The sequence below is a fragment of the Protomyctophum parallelum genome (genome assembly GCF_964188405.1).
Source record: "Protomyctophum parallelum genome assembly, chromosome: 5".
Lineage (NCBI taxonomy): Eukaryota > Metazoa > Chordata > Actinopteri > Myctophiformes > Myctophidae > Protomyctophum > Protomyctophum parallelum.
Window position 1 is genome coordinate 15821588 of NC_139702.1, and position 22786 is coordinate 15844373.

Consider the following 22786-nt stretch of genomic DNA (forward strand, 5'->3'; position numbering starts at 1 on the left):
GAAAAAAATGGAAAAAAAAAAAACATGGGTTATAGCCCATCGTTTTTTGAATTTTTGAATTTTTTTGTATCCTCGTTTTTCATCATTTTTGACCATGGGCTATAGCCCCTACCGTACGGCATACTATAGCATGCCGTTTTTCATCATTTTTGAGGATTTGAAAAAAAAAAAAAAAAAAAAAACATGGGTTATAGCCCATCGTTTTTTGAATTTTTGAAAAAAAAAATTATCCTCGTTTTTCATAATTTTTGACCATGGGCTATAGCCCCTACCGTACGGCATACTATAGCATGCCGTTTTTCATCATTTTTGAGGATTTGAAAAAAATAATAATAATAAAAAAAAACATGGGTTATAGCCCATCGTTTTTTGAACTTTTGAAAAAAAAAAATGTATCCTCGTTTTTCATCATTTTTGACCATGGGCTATAGCCCCTAACCTGACGCTGCCAGATCCAAGAAGCTTGCTACACAAATTTGTTTCACAGCTTATTGGGATCTGGGATCGCGGAAGCAAATTCGATGACGGGGCTGTTCCTTTTTTTCAAGATACTTGGTAGATGATTGGATGGGACCGTCTGTCTATCACCGTGTGGGCGTGCAAACAAAACCAATCATATTGACGTGTCTATATAGCTTCACATCCGGTTTCGCCCATGTCCCGCCCTTAGCTCACGCTGATTGGTCCGGTACGGAACGGATTTTTGTCAGCTCAACTGCCTGAGAGATCCCAGATGACTGCTGTGTTGGGGAACATGGTTACCCAATACCGCCCTCATCTGGCAGCGTCAGGTTATATAGCCCCTACCGTACGGCATACTATAGCATGCCGTTTTTCATCATTTTTGAGGATTTGAAAAAAAAAAAAAAGAAAAAAAAACATGGGTTATAGGCCATCGTTTTTTGAATTTTTGAAAATAAAATGTATCCTCGTTTTTCATCATTTTTGACCATGGGCTATAGCCCCTACTGTACGGCATACTATAGCATGCCGTTTTTCATTATTTTTGAGGATTTGAAAAAAAAAAAAAAAAAAGAAAACATGGGTTATAGCCCATCGTTTTTTTAATTTTTGAAAAAAAAAAAGAATATCCTCGTTTTTCATCATTTTTGACCATGGGTTATAGCCCATACCGTACGGCATACTATAGCATGCCGTTTTTCATCATTTTTGAGGATAAAAAAAAAAAAAAAAAAAAAAACATGGGTTATAGCCCATCGTTTTTTTAATTTTTGAAAAAAAATGTATCCTCGTTTTTCATCATTTTTAACCATGGGCTATAGCCCCTACCGTACGGCATACTATAGCATGCCGTTTTTCATCATTTTTGAGGATTTGAAAAAAATGAAAAAATAAATAAAAAAACATGGGTTATAGCCCATCGTTTTTTGAATTTTTGAAAAAAAAATGTATCCTCGTTTTTCATCATATTTGACCATGGGCTATAGCCCCTACCGTACGGCATACTATAGCATGCCGTTTTTCATCATTTTTGAGGATTTGAAAAAAAATGAAAAAACATGGGTTATAGCCCATCGTTTTTTGAATTTTTGAAAAAAAGATGTATCCTCGTTTTTCATAATTTTTGACCATGGGCTATAGCCCCTACCGTACGGCATACTATAGCATGCCGTTTTTCATCATTTTTGAGGATTTGAAAAAAATGAAGAAAAAAAAAAACATGGGTTATAGGCCATCGTTTTTTGAATTTTTGAAAAAAAAATGTATCCTCGTTTTTCATCATATTTGACCATGGGCTATAGCCCCTACCGTACGGCATACTATAGCATGCAGTTTTTCATCATTTTTGAGGATTTGAAAAAAAAACGAAAAAAAAAAAACATGGGTTATAGCCCATCGTTTTTTGAATTTTTGAAAAAAAAATGTATCCTCGTTTTTCATCATTTTTGACCATGGGCTATAGCCCCTACCGTACGGCATACTATAGCATGGCGTTTTTCATCATTTTTGAGGATTTGAAAAAAAAACGAAAAAAAAAAAACATGGGTTATAGCCCATCGTTTTTTGAATTTTTGAAAAAAAGATGTATCCTCGTTTTTCATAATTTTTGACCATGGGCTATAGCCCCTACCGTACGGCATACTATAGCATGCCGTTTTTCATCATTTTTGAGGATTTGAAAAAAATGAAGAAAAAAAAAAACATGGGTTATAGGCCATCGTTTTTTGAATTTTTGAAAAAAAAATGTATCCTCGTTTTTCATCATATTTGACCATGGGCTATAGCCCCTACCGTACGGCATACTATAGCATGCCGTTTTTCATCATTTTTGAGGATTTGAAAAAAAAATGAAAAAACATGGGTTATAGCCCATAGTTTTTTGAATTTTTGAAAAAAAGATGTATCCTCGTTTTTCATAATTTTTGACCATGGGCTATAGCCCCTACCGTACGGCATACTATAGCATGCCGTTTTTCATCATTTTTGAGGATTTGAAAAAAATGAAGAAAAAAAAAAAACATGGGTTATAGGCCATCGTTTTTTGAATTTTTGAAAAAAAAATGTATCCTCGTTTTTCATCATATTTGACCATGGGCTATAGCCCCTACCGTACGGCATACTATAGCATGCCGTTTTTCATCATTTTTGAGGATTTGAAAAAAATGAAGAAAAAAAAAAAACATGGGTTATAGGCCATCGTTTTTTGAATTTTTGAAAAAAAAATGTATCCTCGTTTTTCATCATTTTTGACCATGGGCTATAGCCCCTACCGTACGGCATACTATAGCATGGCGTTTTTCATCATTTTTGAGGATTTGAAAAAAATGAAAAAAATAAAAAAACATGGGTTATAGCCCATCGTTTTTTTTATTTTTGAAAAAAAAATGTATCCTCGTTTTTCATCATTTTTGACCATGGGCTATAGCCCCTACCGTACGGCATACTATAGCATGCCGTTTTTCATCATTTTTGAGGATTTGAAAAAAAAATGAAAAAACATGGGTTATAGCCCATAGTTTTTTGAATTTTTGAAAAAAAGATGTATCCTCGTTTTTCATAATTTTTGACCATGGGCTATAGCCCCTACCGTACGGCATACTATAGCATGCCGTTTTTCATCATTTTTGAGGATTTGAAAAAAATGAAGAAAAAAAAAAAACATGGGTTATAGGCCATCGTTTTTTGAATTTTTGAAAAAAAAATGTATCCTCGTTTTTCATCATATTTGACCATGGGCTATAGCCCCTACCGTACGGCATACTATAGCATGGCGTTTTTCATCATTTTTGAGGATTTGAAAAAAATGAAAAAAATAAAAAAACATGGGTTATAGCCCATCGTTTTTTTTATTTTTGAAAAAAAAATGTATCCTCGTTTTTCATCATTTTTGACCATGGGCTATAGCCCCTACCGTACGGCATACTATAGCATGCCGTTTTTCATTATTTTTGAGGATTTGAAAAAAATGAAAAAAAAACAAAACATGGGTTATAGCCCATCGTTTTTTGAATTTTTGAAAAAAAAATGTATCCTCGTTTTTCATCATATTTGACCATGGGCTATGGCCCCTACCGTACGGCATACTATAGCATGCCGTTTTTCATCATTTTTGAGGATTTGAAAAAAATGAAAAAAATGAATAAAACATGGGTTATAGCCCATCGTTTTTTGAATTTTTGAAAAAAAAATTTACCCTCGTTTTTCATCATATTTGACCATGGGCTATAGCCCCTACCGTACGGCATACTATAGCATGCCGTTTTTCATCATTTTTGAGGATTTGAAAAAAATGAAAACAAAACAAAAACATGGGTTATAGCCCATCGTTTTTTGAATTTTTTTAAAAAAAATGTATCCTCGTTTTTCATCATTTTTGACCATGGGCTATAGCCCCTACTGTACGGCATACTATAGCATGCCGTTTTTCATTATTTTTGAGGATTTGAAAAAAAAAAAAAAAAAGAAAACATGGGTTATAGCCCATCGTTTTTTTAATTTTTGAAAAAAAAAGAATATCCTCGTTTTTCATCATTTTTGACCATGGGTTATAGCCCATACTGTACGGCATACTATAGCATGCCGTTTTTCATCATTTTTGAGGATTAAAAAAAAAAAAAAAAAAAAAAACATGGGTTATAGGCCATCGTTTTTTGAATTTTTGAAAATAAAATGTATCCTCGTTTTTCATCATTTTTGACCATGGGCTATAGCCCCTACTGTACGGCATACTATAGCATGCCGTTTTTCATTATTTTTGAGGATTTGAAAAAAAAAAAAAAAAAAGAAAACATGGGTTATAGCCCATCGTTTTTTTAATTTTTGAAAAAAAAAGAATATCCTCGTTTTTCATCATTTTTGACCATGGGTTATAGCCCATACCGTACGGCATACTATAGCATGCCGTTTTTCATCATTTTTGAGGATAAAAAAAAAAAAAAAAAAAAAAACATGGGTTATAGCCCATCGTTTTTTTAATTTTTGAAAAAAAATGTATCCTCGTTTTTCATCATTTTTGACCATGGGCTATAGCCCCTACCGTACGGCATACTATAGCATGCCGTTTTTCATCATTTTTGAGGATTTGAAAAAAATGAAAAAATAAATAAAAAAACATGGGTTATAGCCCATCGTTTTTTGAATTTTTGAAAAAAAAATGTATCCTCGTTTTTCATCATATTTGACCATGGGCTATAGCCCCTACCGTACGGCATACTATAGCATGCCGTTTTTCATCATTTTTGAGGATTTGAAAAAAAATGAAAAAACATGGGTTATAGCCCATCGTTTTTTGAATTTTTGAAAAAAAGATGTATCCTCGTTTTTCATAATTTTTGACCATGGGCTATAGCCCCTACCGTACGGCATACTATAGCATGCCGTTTTTCATCATTTTTGAGGATTTGAAAAAAATGAAGAAAAAAAAAAAACATGGGTTATAGGCCATCGTTTTTTGAATTTTTGAAAAAAAAATGTATCCTCGTTTTTCATCATATTTGACCATGGGCTATAGCCCCTACCGTACGGCATACTATAGCATGCCGTTTTTCATCATTTTTGAGGATTTGAAAAAAAAACGAAAAAAAAAAAACATGGGTTATAGCCCATCGTTTTTTGAATTTTTGAAAAAAAAATGTATCCTCGTTTTTCATCATTTTTGACCATGGGCTATAGCCCCTACCGTACGGCATACTATAGCATGGCGTTTTTCATCATTTTTGAGGATTTGAAAAAAATGAAAAAAATAAAAAAACATGGGTTATAGCCCATCGTTTTTTTTATTTTTGAAAAAAAAATGTATCCTCGTTTTTCATCATTTTTGACCATGGGCTATAGCCCCTACCGTACGGCATACTATAGCATGCCGTTTTTCATTATTTTTGAGGATTTGAAAAAAATGAAAAAAAAACAAAACATGGGTTATAGCCCATCGTTTTTTGAATTTTTGAAAAAAAAATGTATCCTCGTTTTTCATCATATTTGACCATGGGCTATAGCCCCTACCGTACGGCATACTATAGCATGCCGTTTTTCATCATTTTTGAGGATTTGAAAAAAATGAAAAAAATGAATAAAACATGGGTTATAGCCCATCGTTTTTTGAATTTTTGAAAAAAAAAATTACCCTCGTTTTTCATCATATTTGACCATGGGCTATAGCCCCTACCGTACGGCATACTATAGCATGCCGTTTTTCATCATTTTTGAGGATTTGAAAAAAATGAAAAAAAAACAAAAACATGGGTTATAGCCCATCGTTTTTTGAATTTTTGAAAAAAAAATGTATCCTCGTTTTTCATAATTTTTGACCATGGGCTATAGCCCCTACCGTACGGTATACTATAGCATGCCGTTTTTCATCATTTTTGAGGATTTGAAAAAAATGAAAAAAAAATAAAAAAAACATGGGTTATAGCCCATCGTTTTTTGAATTTTTGAAAAAAAAATGTACCCTCGTTTTTCATCATATTTGACCATGGGCTATAGCCCCTACCGTACGGCATACTATAGCATGCCGTTTTTCATCATTTTTGAGGATTTGAAAAAAATGAAAAAAAAACAAAAACATGGGTTATAGCCCATAGTTTTTTTAATTTTTGAAAAAAAAATGTATCCTCGTTTTTCATCATATTTGACCATGTAGTAACCTATGAGCTGGAAGGAATAATGCAAGAGAAAATAAAAATGAAATTACATCATGTTGAATAGAAAATAAGATCCATACACAAGATGTAACAAAAATACATCACAAGAAACTATTAACGTGTATTTTATTTTATTCAGTCACGTTCATATTGTCAGACAATGTAATTGCTCTGCATCATTGTCATCCTGGATTAGACTGACTCAGGGGTGGGAAACTTTGAAGATGTAGAGGGTCACTACATTTCCACACTCACTCCAGAGGGCCACTATAGTTCCACACTCACTCCAGAGGGCCACTATAGAGCGGTGCAGTCCCTCCCCCTTTCAGAACAACGAACGGCCCAGGAAATGAAATGCAATGCATTCTGACCATAGGATTTTCTTTAAGTATTTATTTAAAGACGGTTACGCCGCGGACAAAGCCAACTCGGATGGTGACAAATCATGACAATGAACACAATATTTTGGGCCGATCAAATCATTAGAAAGAAGAAAATAAAGGCAGGAGACAACACTATTTGTTTCGTTTTTCTTCTTATAAATTATTTGATCGGCCCAAAACATTGTGTTCTTTGTCATGATTTGTCACGATCCGAGTTGGCTTTGTCCGCGGCGTAACCGTCTTTAAATAAATACTATCCTATGGTCAGAATGCATTGCATTTAATTTCCTGGGCTGTTCGTTGTTCTGAAAGGGGGAGGGACTGCGCCGCTCTATAGTTCCACACTCACTCCAGAGGGGCCACTATAGTTCCACACTCACTCCAGAGGGGCCACTATAGTTCCACACTCACTCCAGAGGGGCCACTATAGTTCCACACTCACTCCAGAGGGCCACTATAGTTCCACACTCACTCCAGAGGGCCACTGTAGTTCCACACTCATTCCAGAGGGCCACATTGCATATTACTGTCATAGCAAAAATAGCCAATCTACAAGCTCATAACGCAACACTTTTTGAGCTTGTAGATCAGCTATTTTTGGATATTATTTGAATTGAAATCCTGAATTATGTTTTGCTATTTTTGATTGATTGTTAATATTATGAACTAAATACAAATGCATTGGACATAAAAAAGACAATAACATTTTAATACTAGTAATTAGCTGAAAATACTACTCATTAAGCTACTAATTTAGACTGAAGTAATTAAAGCGGGTCATGTTTGCAAATCAATAATGTATCAGTATTCTGATATTAACCTGCAGGCCTTAACTGAGCGCACAGGACGGAATTCTCCGCCCTTCCAATTAGTAACGCCCACGCTCAGGACGGAGATTGATAAAAAGGACGGAGATTATTGATATCAAAACCGATCGCATCGCTCCACAGGCTGGGAGCGTCTGTTGCGTAAAATTCAATGTAATTTTCCGGGGGGACAATATTCCCCCCCATTTTAGCCGACGAGATCGAAAATCTTAAAACGTGAATAGCTCTTGATCAAAATCATTCCATCGAATTCTAAGAAAAGATCATGTGTAAGACGGCCCACCGCGGTCCCGTCGCTAGTCGCGTTAAGGCTCATACATAGTCTGGATTTTCGGTGGTGGGGTGACCACCGAACTACAACATGACGTCACGATCCGCGGTGAAGAGCAAACCACCGCCACCGCTCCAGCCCTTCTCTCCGTTTTTACTCACCACCGCTCAACGTTATTTCAGCTCCGGTGGTCAGCTCACCACCAAAGCGGTGGTCACCTTACCACCGAAAATCCAGACTATGAATTGGCCTTTAGAATTAATCATACCTCCCGTTGTTGTCGATCGCCTCGAGTGTTTTGGCTACATCAAGCTACTTCAGCCACTGAATATCGCCTGGTCCGTCGCTAAATGTCCTCCGCTGCTATAAATCGCTGGGCGCTCTGATTTAATGGATAACCCTGGGCTTTCAGGGTGTTAAGTGAAGGTGGGGGCCACATGTGGCCCCCGGGCCGCCAGTTGCCCATGCATGGACTAACTAATCATATGTCTTAAACTATAAAGGCTTTCACCCCGTATGAGTCCTCATGTGTGTTTTTAGATTACTTGTGTTAACACAACCTTTACCACATACTGTACAAGAAAAAGGCATTTTGCCTGTATGAGTCATCATGTGTGTTTTTAAAGTTCCCGTCTGAGTAAAGCCTGTACCACATACTGTACACAAAAAGGGCTTTTCGCCTGTATGAATCATCATGTGTGTTTTGAGATTGCTTTTGGTAACACAGCCTTGGCCACAAACTGTACACGAGAAGGGCTTTTCCCCTGTGTGAGTCATCATGTGTGTTTTTAGACTATTTGTATGACTAAAGCCTTTTCCACAAACAGTACAATGAAAGGGCTTTTCGCCTGTATGAGTCCTCATGTGTGTTTTTAGATTACTTGTGTTAAGACAGCCTTTACCACATACTGTACAAGAATATGGCTTTTTGCCTGTATGAGTCAACATGTGGGTTTTTAGACTACTCGTATGACTAAAGACTGTACCACATACTGTACACAAAAAGGGCTTTTCACCTGTATGAGTCCTCGTGTGTTTTTGTAGATCACCTGTGCTAACACAGCCTTTACCACATACTGTACAAGAAAGGGGATTTTTACCTGTATGAATCCTCATGTGATTCGTTAGATTTCCCTTGTGATTAAACATTTTGCCACACTCTGTACAACTAAAAGGTTTCTTCCCTGTGTGACTCCTCATGGAGTCAGTTTGTTTTGATGATTCCAGGTCCTGGGACAGCCTGTGTTGTGATTTCAGTGTGTTTAAAGCTGACTGGTCTCCCCTAGTCTCCTCCCACTCATCACTGTCTTCAGTGTCAGATGCAGAACAGTGTGAAGAGAGGAGCTGGTCGTCACTAGCTGGTTTCGATCGCACCCAGTACTCTATATAAGCTTGTGTTTTCATGTGTTCAGTTGAGGTGCCGGCTACAGGCTCTGTCTCTCGGTTTTTATCATCCTCATCCTCTTCACTTTTCACTGCTGGTAATGTCAACGTTGACCCACCAGCCTCTTCTGGTCTTTGAAGTAGCTCCTCCTGTTCCTCTTTAATGTGTGGTTGTGGTTCCTCCTGGACCAGACTGGAGCTCCTCTCCTCTTCAAGTGGGACCTCCTCTTTACACACAGGGGCGTGCAGAAAGTCTAGGAAAAAAGAATACAGAGACTCTAATGAATGCAACAAAAAAAAAGAGACCAAAAGGCACTCTGGACAATCCAGACTCTATAGAGCGTTGCAGTCCTGCCCCCTTTCATGACAACGCCAGGCCCAGGAAATAGTTCCCAATGCATTTTTCCCATAGACATTTCAAAACGTATTTATTTAAAGACATTATAAGCCAACTCTTGTCGTGACAAATCATGACAACAAACAAACAAATAATTACAAAGATTTCTAATTATTTGTTTAGCCCGAAATCTTTTGTTGTCATGATTTGTCACGACAAGAGTTGGTTTTGTCCGCGGCGTAACCGTAATTAAATACATACTTTCTGAAGGAAAATGAACGGGGATTTCTTTTCCGTGTCTGCGACGCTCTATAAAATGGAACAGGAAGGACCAAACGCGCCATCATTCTGGTATACACGACGCCCCCAGAGGACGATTCAAAGGGTAGGGTAGGCAGATTGAGCACAACTTGATGATAAAAAACATCTGAGCAAATCGGTGGAAAATACTAGCGATGGCGATGGACGATATATCGTTGAGACTGATACGTTGGCCGGGCTCTAATGTTGCATTAAAGGATAACAAATATGTCTTCTCTTTTTATTCTCTCCTTGTTATTTTCTCTCTCTCTGAATGAATTTAATTATTCGTTCAAATACTGAATTTTCTTACACTACAATTATTTGATAACCTGTTACTACAGTAGGTACTTTGCAGAGTTTGATTACTATCACAAAGCAGACTGCATTAAACACTTAAGCCCTATTTCATACATACATACATATTCAAAAATAGCAGATCTACAAGGTCACAGCATGTTGCTTGTTAGAGTAAAATGATAAAGTGGTATTTTATTTACCACAGATCGACTCCCAGTCTAGTAATGTCAATGGTGACACATCAGCCTCCTCCTGTTCTTCTTTAATGTGTGTAGGTTGTGGTTTCTTCTGGACCAGACTGGATCTCCTCTCCTGGATTTCCTGGACCAGACTGGATCTCCTCTCCTGGATCTCCTGGACCAGACTGGATCTCCTCTCCTGGATCCCCTGGACCAGACTGGATCTCCTCTCCTGGATCTCCTGGACCAGACTGGATCTCCTCTCCTGATGTTCATCAGGAACCTCCACTGTTGAGGCGAGGAGAGAGAAAGGGAGAAAAATGAAATTAGTAATTGATAAATTGAATAGTTATAGTAGTTATATAGTAAGTAACTGTCCTGATAGTGACTAAATGCTTCAAGGACCACCTCACCCATTTTCAACTGGTCCTTACTAATGCTCATTAGCATATTATATCTTATCTTCATATACTGTAGCTGGTGACCCAGGACCTTTTAGCTGTGAGACCACAATGCTACCGACTTTGATAACTCAGACAGGCAGGCAGGCAGGCAGGCAGGCAGACAGACAGACAGACAGACAGACAGACAGACAGACAGACAGACAGGCAGGAAGGCAGGCAGGCAGACAGGCAGACAGGCAGGCAGACAGACCTGACATCCGGGTAAAGCCTCCAGGCAACATGACACCGGCGGTTGGGGGCGGGGTTGTTTTCGGCTGCGTCCCATTGGTGGCCTTGGAGGGGGCGGGGTTACACGAGGAGGAGGCGGGCTGCCAGGAGGAAGGGGCGTGGCTGAGGCTGTTGGAGGCGGAGCCTGCGTGTGGCGGGGCGTTGACAAACGTCGACTTGCTGCTCGACTCCTGGACGAGAAAACACGATTATTCTGTCACAGCGAACGTTTTGAACTTATTACAGTATATAACATTATATATCTGGAAGAAACCACCTAACTCCACAATGATTAAACCACCTGACTCCACAATGATTAAAACTCCTAACTACACAATTATTAAACCACCTAACTCCACAATGATTAAACCACCTAACTCCACAATGATTAAACCACCTAACTCCACAATGATTAAAACACCTAACTCCACAATGATTAAACCACCTAACTCCACAATGATTAAACCACCTAACTCCACAATGATTAAACCACCTAACTCCAAAATGGTCCTTTTTCAGGAAATGAAGAAAACCGTATATTTTGAAAACAAAGCAATAGAGCCTCATCAAAGTTGGTGTTGTGACTTTATATATATTGTCAATTACTTCCATGAGAGGGTGGAGTTAGCTGCTTTCGCACAGTTTGAGAGGGGGAGAGGTGGTGGAGTTAGCTCTTTTATAGCAGACAGTTTTAGAGGGGGAGAGGTGGTGGAGTTAGCTGTTTTATAGCAGACAGTTTGAGAGGGGGAGAGGTGGTGGAGTTAGCTGTTTTATAGCAGACAGTTTGAGAGGCGGCGAGGTGGTGGAGTTAGCTGTTTAATAGCAGACAGTTTGAGAGGGGGAGAGGTGGTGGAGTTAGCGGTTTTATTGCAGACAGTTTGAGAGGGGGAGAGGTGGTGGAGTTAGCTGTTTTATAGCAGACAGTTTTAGAGGGGGAGAGGTGGTGGAGTTAGCCGTTTTATAGCAGACAGTTTGAGAGGTGGTGGAGTTAGCTGTTTTATAGCAGACAGTTTGAGAGGGGGAGAGGTGGTGGAGTTAGCCGTTTTATAGCAGACAGTTTGAGAGGGGGAGAGGTGGTGGAGTTAGCTGTTTTATAGCAGACAGTTTGAGAGGGGGAGAGGTGGTGGAGTTAGCTGTTTTATAGCAGTTTGAGAGGGGGAGAGGTGGTGGAGTTAGCTGTTTTATAGCAGACAGTTTGAGAGGGGGAGAGGTGGTGGAGTTAGCTGTTTTATAGCAGACAGTTTGAGAGGGGGAGAGGTGGTGGAGTTAGCTGTTTTATAGCAGAGTTTGAGGGGGGGAGAGGTGGTGGAGTTAGCTGTTTTATAGCAGACAGTTTTAGAGGGGGAGAGGTGGTGGAGTTAGCCGTTTTATAGCAGACAGTTTGAGAGGGGGAGAGGTGGTGGAGTTAGCTGTTTTATAGCAGACAGTTTGAGAGGGGGAGAGGTGGTGGAGTTAGCTGTTTTATAGCAGACAGTTTGAGAGGGGGAGAGGTGGTGGAGTTAGCTGTTTTATAGCAGACAGTTTGAGAGGGGGAGAGGTGGTGGAGTTAGCTGTTTTATAGCAGAGTTTGAGGGGGGGAGAGGTGGTGGAGTTAGCTGTTTTATAGCAGACAGTTTTAGAGTAAGGGAGTGGTTGCACCACTCAACACACACAGCTCCGTAAGGGAGTGGTTGCACCACTCAACACACACAGCTCTGTAAGGGAGCGGTTCACCACTCAACACACACATAGCTCCGTAAGGGAGCGGTTCACCACTCAACACACACATAGCTCCGTAAGGGAGCGGTTCACCACTCAACACACACATAGCTCCGTAAGGGAGCGGTTCACCACTCAACACACACATAGCTCCGTAAGGGAGCGGTTCACCACTCAACACACACATGGCTCCGTAAGGGAGCGGTTCACCACTCAACACACACATAGCTCCGTAAGGGAGCGGTTCACCACTCAACACACAGCTCCGTAAGGGAGTGGTTGCACAATATGAATTGATTACGGTTCACAATTAACCTTTAGCAAAAGCCCCGCCCTCTACCACTTAGACACTCCCACTTGGACATTTTCCAGCCGGGCTCATTCATTCCAATGTAAATATCGTGGATTTTACAGATTAAATACTGTCTCATTTTTGGAACCAAACCTTCGAAATCTCTTCCAAATCCGTCAACAAGGTGCGCTGGAAAAATATGTTTGTGACATTTATTTTTTTAAACAATATTTTATTTTATAGAAAAACTATTTGGTGGGGAGGTTTGTCTAACCCATGTTATGCTTAGCTGCGATTGGATTTGGAGGGGCTTAGTTAGCTATAGGTCAATATTGTGTTCACTACTAGAAATGAGAATCCAAGATATTAGGATTCTAGAAACTGCGTTCCCATAACGCAGTTTCTAGAATCCTAATATCTTCTTTCTTTGTGGCTCATTTCTATCGATATTGTATTCCAACGATATGATCCTCGGTTACAAAACGTATGTTTTGGGTGAATTAAATCAGGGGTTCTCAACCCGTGGGTCGCGACCCATCGGGGGGGGGGGGGGTCGTCAAATAATTTTGGGGGGGGTCCCCAAATTATATATATAAAAAACAAATTGCATACACCTTCCCTAATGATTATATCTGGTATTTATTTATGGTGTATTATTGTCTCTATTATTAAGGTTATTGCAGGACATTGCCAAAGCATTTCCGGGGGTCCCCAGGGGGTCCCCGGCCCAAAACGTTGAGAACCCCTAAATTAAATAACATTCGCGGGACCTGTTCCGTTACATAGCGGTTATTCACTTCTCAGTTTCTCAGTAGAGATGAATGTTCTGGAGTACACAATTCAGCCACCAGATGGTGCTGAGTTCATGTATGCTGAGTTAAGGAACGCCCACCTTGCCCGGGTCGGGCGACCCGTCCTGGTCGGCCACCTGGTAGGTGAGGTCGGTCTCCTCGAAGCCCGTGGCGCTCATCCTCTGGTCGCTGCACGGGTCGCTGCGAGGCAAAGAGTCTGGAGAGTTCAGACACGCCTGGATGAGGGCCTTACCTGGAAAATATAAACACACCTGGATCAGAACCTTAATACAAACACACCTGGATCAGAACCTTAATATAAACACACCTGGATCAGAACCTTAATATAAACACACCTGGATCAGAACCTTAATATACACACACCTGGATCAGAACCTTAATATAAACACACCTGGATCAGAACCTTAATATAAACACGCCTGGATCAGAACCTTAATATAAACACGCCTGGATCAGAACCTTAATATAAACACACCTGGATCAGAACCTTAATATAAACACATCTGGATCAGAACCTTAATATAAACACACCTGGATCAGAACCTTAATATAAACACATCTGGATCAGAACCTTAATATAAACACACCTGGATCAGAACCTTAATATAAACACATCTGGATCAGAACCTTACATGATGGGAATATGAAAACGGTTTAACCATTCAGACCTGAGGACGATTCTACAAATACCTTCTAAATCCTGACAGTTTTCTGAAAAACCCTCATGTTTTTATGTCAGTGGTGCTCAAACATTTTCATGACAAGGAGCCCCAAAAGATATATGTAGGTGTGACATGTCGACATGCGGTGTGACATGTCCCGTTGCACGTCCACCCATGTGATTCCACTGGTTCACTTCTGGTTGGGGGTTAGGGAGTAAAAGCAGCCATATCTGCGGGGCCTCCCGAGCTGTTATTTTGAAAGAAATCCCGGCGCCGATTGTGTTAAGGGGGAGTTTTTCCGTTACCACTGTCGCAAAATGTCTCTCTCTGGGTGGAATCTCTGTCGGTTCTTTGCTCTGCTCTGTCTCCAGACAAAGGGTTGTGATTTGACACTTTAATAAAATGGAATGGAACCTCTACCAGGCTGTCTCTCTCTCCACCTACCTGTCTCTCTCTCCATCTACCTGTCTCTCTCTCCACCTACCTGTCTCGCTGATGATCATGGGCTGCAGCTTCCTGGTGGAGAACGTGTGCACGTGACCTGTCTCACTCGCCACCAGCAGTAACACCTGAGTTCCTGTTAGAGTGGACAGTTCATAGGCCTGGACAGACAGACAGACAGACAGACAGACAGACAGACAGTTCCTGTTAGAGTGGACAGAGTCCAGAGTCCACTCTCTTTCCCTCCCGAACACGAGTTACCCGAGTTATGTTTGTTATGTTCGCCGATTTCGATAAACATACAAGGTTTCCCGCTTCCAATGGGATCTGTCACACGTTTGGACCTCGTATATCTATTCTACGTCAGAGCATAGACATGGTAACCCCCCGCCTGCCTCTGATTGGCCTATAAACATAGACATGGTAACCACTCCGGCCTCCGCCTGCCTCTGATTGGCCTACCATAGACATGGTAACCCCCCACCTGCCTCTGATTGGCCTATAACCATAGACATGGTAACCCCCCGCCTGCCTCTGATTGGCCTATAACATAGACATGGTAACCCCCCGCCTGCCTCTGATTGGCCTACCATAGACATGGTAACCCCCCGCCTTCCAGACCCACGGCACCCAGGGTGCCGGCCCGGTTCCGGCGAGCCGCCCCGCGTTCGAAACGGTTGAGAACTGACAGTTACCGCGTGGGGGTCCCTCTACTGTACCCTGTACTGTACTGTACTGTCTCACCCGAAATCACCATATACAGTTAATACGTGCATGTGTGTTTGTGTGTGTGTGTGTTAGGTTGCGCACAGGTGGTGAAAAACAACCATGCTGTTTTCGTGCTCAGACCCACCCAGCTACCCAGCCACCCATTACAGGAGAGGGAAACAACAATGGTGTGTACGTATAACATAATACATGTTTATTTTTCTAACAAAACAAATATGATGGAAACCAAAACAAAACGTGGCAATGATGTTGAAACAGAAGAACATGAATGGGTTTTCATTTTGAATTTGGCTCCTTCAAAACAAAAGCCCGGTTTTCATTTAGAATTTGGCTCCTGCAATTAATATAACTTCAAACTAAAGGGTCAAGGTCAAGGTTAGCTTTATTGTCCCTTGCGGGAAATTGGTTTGCAGCCAGATCATAGTAAAATACACACAAAATACATACAACAACAACATTCAATGCAAGACTAAGAACAGGGCACTAGAGACAGAGAATTCATGACATACAGTAGTAGCAAAGTCAGCAAAAGTGCATTAGTGGGCAGTAAGTGCAAAGGGGCAAGAATAAAGTGCTATTTGCTGTTCAGCAGTTGAATAGCAGCTGGGACAAATGATAATTTGAACCGATTAGTCTTTGTGGCGGGCACCCTCAGCCGACGACCTGAGGGCAACAGTTCAAACTCAGACCGAAGTGGGTGATCCGATACCTCCAGGAGGGAGGAGGTTCTGCCTCTTGTACAGATCTATAAGTTGGGCTTGGGTTCTCCCAGAAATCTTACTGGCCACTTTGACGAGGCTGCTGAGCCTGTTCTTGTTTGCTAGGGTCAGATTTCCGTACCAGGCAACCATACAAAACATTAGAACAGATTCAATAAAACTCCTATAAAAAAGAGTCATCATTACATATGAGACATTAAAAGAACGGATTTTCCTCAGAAAAAAAGACGCTGCTGGACTTTTTTTTAAGTAGAGGCAACATGAGAATCAAAGGAGAGTTTGTTGTCCAGAACGACACCCAAGTATTTGTAGCTCTCTACAACTTCAATTTCTGTGCCCTTAATAAGTGTAGGAGCAGGACTGGGAGGAGTCCGTCTAAAGCTGATGATCATGTCTTTAGTTTTGGTCACATTTAACAGTAAAAATGACTTGTCACACCAGGATATGAAATCATCGACAACTGGCCCATGCTGTACTTCATTATCTTCAAGAAGGCTAACAATTCCAGAGTCATCAGCAAATTTGACAATATACCTGTTAGGGTGATGGCTACAACAGTCGTTGGTATACAGAATATACAACAGTGAAGAGAGACAACAGCCTTGGGGAGAACCAGTGGAGGAGAGCAGCAGAGAAGACATGACCTCATTTACCCTCACACACTGAGACCTAACAGTTAGGAATTCTAAGATCCAGCCAACAAGGTTAAGATCCAGTTTAAAATAACTGATTCGCTTCTGGGCTAGGAGATGTGGCTGGATCGTGTTAAAAGCAGAGGAAAAATCAACAAACAACAATCTGGCCTGTGTTTTTTTCCCCTCAAGGTGGCGGTACAGGAAGTGCAGTAGCGTGATAGTGGCATCATCTACACCTCTTCCAGACCTGTATGCAAACTGCAGGGGATCTAGAGATTTCTTCACCTGCTTTAGGATATTATCTTTGACTAGCTTTTCCAAACATTTCATTACTAATGAAGTCAAAGCAACAGGCCTGAAGTCATTTAATTACTTTGGGGTCCTAATTTTGGCAACTGGGACAATTGTGGACTGTTTCCATAACTTAGGGACCCGCTGTTGTTGAAGAGATAAGTTAAAAATAAAATGAAAAATGCTGCAGAGCTGTTCAGCACATGTTGAGAGAACCTTGCCGCATATGTTATCCGGCCCTGGACTTTTTGACTTGGTGTGTCTGAGGTGTTTTTCCACACTTTTTTTGTCAATAACTAGGGCTGGAGGGGCTCTAGTCTCGTTCTTTAGTTGAGTAATGTTTTCAGCAAAGTCCTGATTCTCAAATCTTAGGTAAAAGTTATTTAGCTCATTGGCCAGCTGTACATCTGAGTTAAACCCAGGGCAGGCATGGAGATGTGCTTATGGCCTTTATCATCTGACCCTGTCATAGATTTCATGCCATTCCATGCTTCCCTGAGGTTGTTACTGCTCAGCTCATCTTCGATTTTGTCTTTGTACCTTAGTTTAGCTTTTTTAATTTCAGACTTGATCTCCCTATTTAATTCCCTGACCTTGGGTAGATCACCCTCATTGAAAGCAATTGTCCTATTGTGGATTAAGCCTTTAAGGGCTGATGATGCCCAGGGTTTGTTATTGGGAAAAACCTTAACAGTCTTAGTAGGAATAACATTTTCTTCACAGAACGATATGTAGCTGGACACAGCATCTGTAATTTCATCAATGTTATCACTTATCAGATGAATCTGTAAACACAGACCAATCTGTGCAGTCAAAGCACCCCTGCAGGGCAAGAGCAGAATCCTCATTCCAAATCTTCACCTGTCTTTTTCGCACCTTCTCCCTCCTTAGCATAGTCTTGTAAACGGGTAGAAGGTGTACAATGTTATGATCAGAAGATCCGAGAGCAGGGCCCGCCTCCGATTTATATGCTCCTTTAATGGAGCCATAACATAGATCCAGAGTCTTGTTGCGCCGTGTGTGACAGTTGACATATTGATAAAAACTGTTTAGAGTTTTCTTCAAGTTGCAATGATTAAAGTCTCCCAGAATTATGTTGGGCACGTCAGGGGAGATAGATTGCAATGACTGTGTCACTCTAAAGACGGTGTTCGCTGCGATGTCCGTGTTGGCTTTTGGATGAATGTAAACAACGGTGATAAACACTTGGGGAAATTCCCTTGGGAGATAAAAGGGCCGCACCGACACGGACAGGAGCTCTATATCGGGCGTGCATAACCGTTCACGCACGGTGAAGTTATTACACCATCTCCGATTACAAGTAAGACGCGCAAACGCGGGAAGCGAACGCAGCTCGTGTGTGTGTGGTTGTGTGTGTGTGTGTGTGTGTGTGTGTGTGTGTGTGTGTGTGCTACAGCTGCGCCCTGTGTGTGTGTGTGTGTGTGTGTGTGTGCTACAGCTGCGCCCTCTGGTGGCGGGCGGGTGGTGTAACAGCGGGACAGACACACACACAGACACACAGACACACACACACACAGACATTCAGCCCTTGCTGTCATAGTAAGTGGCTCACTGCGTTCGCAAATATATAGGCACACACCTCCTCCCTGTGTTTTTGTGTTACCTCACTGTCCCGATCCGAGCCGTATAGGCGATCCGAAGCCGCTGATGTCAAATGACGTGTCAGAGTCAGAGTCAGTAAGCCAAGTTTCAGTGAATGCCATCAGACAGACATCCCTGTATTCGCGCAGATGACTGATATTCCCATGTAATTCATCCATTTTGTTCCTTAAAGATTGGACGTTGGCCAGGATTATGGAGGGTAGTGGGACGCGGTTGTTTTGCGTCTGTTTCCTTAGACGTTGACGCACGCCACCCTTCTTTCCTCTTTTCCTGATGTAAGGCGATTTCTTGAGTCCATCTCTTACGTTCACAGAGTCTCCGACTATTCCAGGATTAAAGTTGGAAGTCTGTGAAGAAAGTGTCGCATCGAGGCTCTGACGATTCCACTGTAGATTTAGGAGAAACTCCCGCAAGTACTGAAATGTTTGTGAGTGTTGGTGACTCCAAGCAAAAACCATTAAAACCATCAAAAGTAGTATTCTTAGAAACTCCATCTTTCAGCCTCATGAGCTACAAGTAGGACTCCATAAATACTCAAAAACTCTGGGCCTGTTCTTACAAGACAAACATAATAAACAGTTAAAACGATGCACAGACACTCCTTAAAGGGATAGTTCAGATTTTTTAAACTTTAGCTGTATGAAATACTTGCCATTAATATAGTGGTTGCAACTGTATTAATTGATTGCCCGAGTCCACTAGTGGGAGTTCTGCTCTGGTTTTGGTCAATATTAAGTAGTTCCGGTCATTTTGTGGGGGGCACTGGGGCCACGCAGTAAAAGTAAATTAATCCAAAAAACTAACGTAATTTGTATTGTTGACCTATTTCTAAAATATTAGTGCAACTTTCGTTCAACTTTGACCCCTCTATCACATGGAACTACTTTTTGGGCGTAGTGATATGGACACAAAAAACATAATTCCATGTGATAGAGGGGTAAAACATTAAAGAAAGTTGCACTAATATTTTAGAAATAGGTCAACAATACAAATGACGTTAGTTTTGTGGATTTATTTACTTTTACTGCGTGGCCCCAGTGCCCCCCACAAAATGACCGGAACTACTTAATATTTCACCTAAACCAGAGCAGAACTCCCACCACGGGACTCTGGCAATCAATTAATACAGTTGCAACCACTATATTAATGGCAAGTATTTCATACAACTTAAGTTCAAAAAATCGGAACTATCCCTTTAAACTAAAACCTGCTGCTGGTCGCCACAAGAGCAGCGCCCCCCACAAGAGCAGCGCCCAAAATCTAAACCTCTACAAAACCTCAAACCGCTCCTTGCACGCACGCACACACACACACGCACGCACGCACGCACACACACACACACACACACACACACACACACACACACACACACACACACACACACACACACACACACACACACACACACACACACACACACACACACACAATAATAATAGTAATAATATTAATAACAACAACCTTCTCCATAAGGCCAGTCTAATAGTATTAATATTAATAATAATAGTAATAATAATAATAACCTTCTTCATAAGCCCAGTCTAATAGTAATAATGATAATATTAATAATAATAGTAATAGTAATAGTAATAATAATAATAATAATAACCTTCTTCATAAGCCCAATCTTGCGTTTGCTAAACGTGGTGTATCGTCTCAGCTTGTTGTGGATGAACTTCATCTTGATCTTGACCCGCCCGCGCGTCTTCTTTCCCGGCTTGGCCACGCCCCCTCGGTGGGGTGGAGCCCCGCAGGAGGAGGAGCCTCCGGGGGCGTGGTCCTCCATCTAGAGGTTTAAAGAAACACAAGTCACTTAACCACTTAGACCTGAGGCCGAGCCCCCTTAGACCTGAGGCCGAGCCCCCTTAGACCTGAGGCCGAGCCCCCTTAGACCTGAGGCCGAGCCCCCTTAGACCTGAGGCCGAGCCCCCTTAGACCTGAGGCCGAGCCCCCTTAGACCTGAGGCCGAGCCCCCTTAGACCTGAGGCCGAGCCCCCTTAGACCTGAGGCCGAGCCCCCTTAGACCTGAGGCCGAGCCCCCTTAGACCTGAGGCCGAGCCCCCTTAGACCTGAGGCCGAGCCCTTTTAGACCTGAGGCCGAGCCACAAAAAAGCCATGTACCATGGCTGCATGTGAAATAAGCTAATATACGCAGAAAATCTGCGTAATTATGCGCAAAAGTGGGGATACCCCCCCCCCCCCTCATGAAATGTTTTGATAGCCCCCAAATATGCCCCCCCCCCCCCAGTTATAAAATGCTATCTGCGCCCCTGGTGAGGACCAATTATATGAAGATAGGTTGAAAAGTGGTGAAGTGGTCCTTTAAATGTGTAATCATCACATCAATCATCTGAGAGCATGACGTCAATTATCGATTCATTCATTCATTGATAATTAATAACAGTATATTTTTGTTGTTTGTTTTTATCTGAGAATCAAAATTTCCCTCCCATAGAAATCTACATTTTGCAGATAGAATACAAAAGGCATATTACTGTATATTCCTTAATCAAACATGTATTTGACCATTTGACTACACTTCACCAGGCAATGGCAACTTTGTATGAGGCATAGAATTATTAAATTAACCCATTCTGGGCGGGAACCCCTTTTGGTGTTTTAAGCATTATGTTATACTGCTACGAGCTAGTACCTGTCTCACCTCCATGCCCACAGTACCAGTCTCACCTCCACAGTGCCAGTCTCACCTCCATGCCCACGGCCCTCTCCAGCCTCTCTCTCTTCACTCCTCTCCTCTGTATTATCATCGCCAGGCCGCCCTGGTCCTCTTCCTCCTCCTCGGACTCGGAGTCCCGTTCGGATCCGCTGTAGACCACCTCTATGTCGGCCGGCGAGCCGCCGATGTCCCGCTGCAGCTGCTGCCGGTTCCCCGCCGCAGCCTGGCCGCTCATCCCTCACCCTAACCCGGGGAGGAGGAGGCAGGCTGCCCGCTGCTCCGGATGAACAGCTCCTTGTCGATGGACTCACCGAGGACTGATCAGCAACTATTGATCATTGATTGGAATGGGATTCATTAATTAGCAACAAGCTGCGCTGCGCTGCACTGCACAGCACAGACACTCCGTTTAAAGTCACTGTTGTTGTTGGAATAATAAGCTAGCCCGTTAGCCGCTAGATGCTAACTGAACACAACAAAGACACACGTGTGTACGTGTGTGCGTGCGGGTGTGTGCGTGCGTGTGTGTGTGTGTGTGCGTGCAGCATCGGTGCATTCTTTTTTCCTTGGCTGATGTTTTTAAGGCATCAATTTTAACGCAAGAGTCACTGTGATGTCATTGCCGTGCTGCACCGTTCTCTCCGCCAGAGGGCGGTGCCGCTCCTTCCAACAGCAAGCTGAGAACATGCCTCAGAAGCTGAATACAAAATTGCTGTAGCCCTCCAATTGTACTCTCCCAATTTCCAACTGTTTTTATTGCATTGCACTTGCTTTGGCAATGTAAACGTTTGTTTTTCTCATGCCAATAAATCTCATTTGAATTGAATTGATTAAGTTATTGGTGTTTTGAGTGAGTTTTGTAAAAATTATGTTTAAACCTATATTTATAAGTTAATGGGTGAAATTCATTGCATGTTTCAAAGTGAAGTCAATGGGATACAAATACATTTATTTTAGCTTTGGTTGTTGTTGTTTTTATTTTGTTTTTTAATACTGTTATTAATAATTATTAATCAATGTTGTAATCATTAATTTACTCACTTACCCTTTCCTTTCTGGACTAGTACAATATGTTTATCTTTCAACATTTCTTAATAGTTTTTTGACAAAATTATATTATGTGCACACACATACAGTACACACAGTCACACACACACACACACACACCCACACACACATACATACACACATACACATCATACTATAATTAACCGAATGTCTGTGTGTCTGTCTGTCAGAAACATTGCCGTAACTCCCACTTCACTCCCACTTTTCACACAGGCATTGACCATATGAATATGGAGGGCGTAACGAAGCCCTTTTTTCGATTTGACACATTAATGATTATTAATTAATTTATTAGTCAATTGCAAACGCACCCAGGCGCAGTACCCTTCACGGCCACAAGGGGGGGGGGGCAAATATCTCACAACGGGTAAGGACTAGTGTATA

The 22786-nt window shown here is 41.5% G+C and overlaps 1 protein-coding gene across 1 annotated transcript; it reads right to left on the minus strand.

Moving 5' to 3' along the window:
• Positions 1 to 6592: 6592 nt before the first annotated feature.
• Positions 6593 to 21824, minus strand: LOC310858633 (uncharacterized protein). The gene is made up of 7 exons (XM_083764826.1): positions 21366 to 21824; positions 20267 to 20443; positions 14704 to 14821; positions 13638 to 13789; positions 10739 to 10946; positions 10106 to 10372; positions 6593 to 9222 (listed from the first exon to the last, which is right to left on the minus strand). Exons 1-7 carry the CDS (start codon positions 21567 to 21569, stop codon positions 8093 to 8095), a joined length of 2256 nt encoding a protein of 751 aa, XP_083620952.1. The 5' UTR covers positions 21570 to 21824; the 3' UTR covers positions 6593 to 8092.
• Positions 21825 to 22786: the final 962 nt, after the last annotated feature.

What these genes read in the sequence shown, in the direction of transcription:
- LOC310858633 (XM_083764826.1), bottom strand. Translation starts at nt 21,569, where the DNA reads ATGAGCGGCCAGGCTGCGGCGGGGAACCGGCAGCAGCTGCAGCGGGAC. An exon ending in AGATTGGGCTTATGAAGAAG is followed by an intron (nt 14,822 to 20,266) that starts GTTATTATTATT and finishes CTGTCTGTCCAG; the next exon opens with GCCTATGAACTGTCCACTCT. An exon ending in GGTCGCCCGACCCGGGCAAG is followed by an intron (nt 10,947 to 13,637) that starts GTGGGCGTTCCT and finishes TTTCTCGTCCAG; the next exon opens with GAGTCGAGCAGCAAGTCGAC.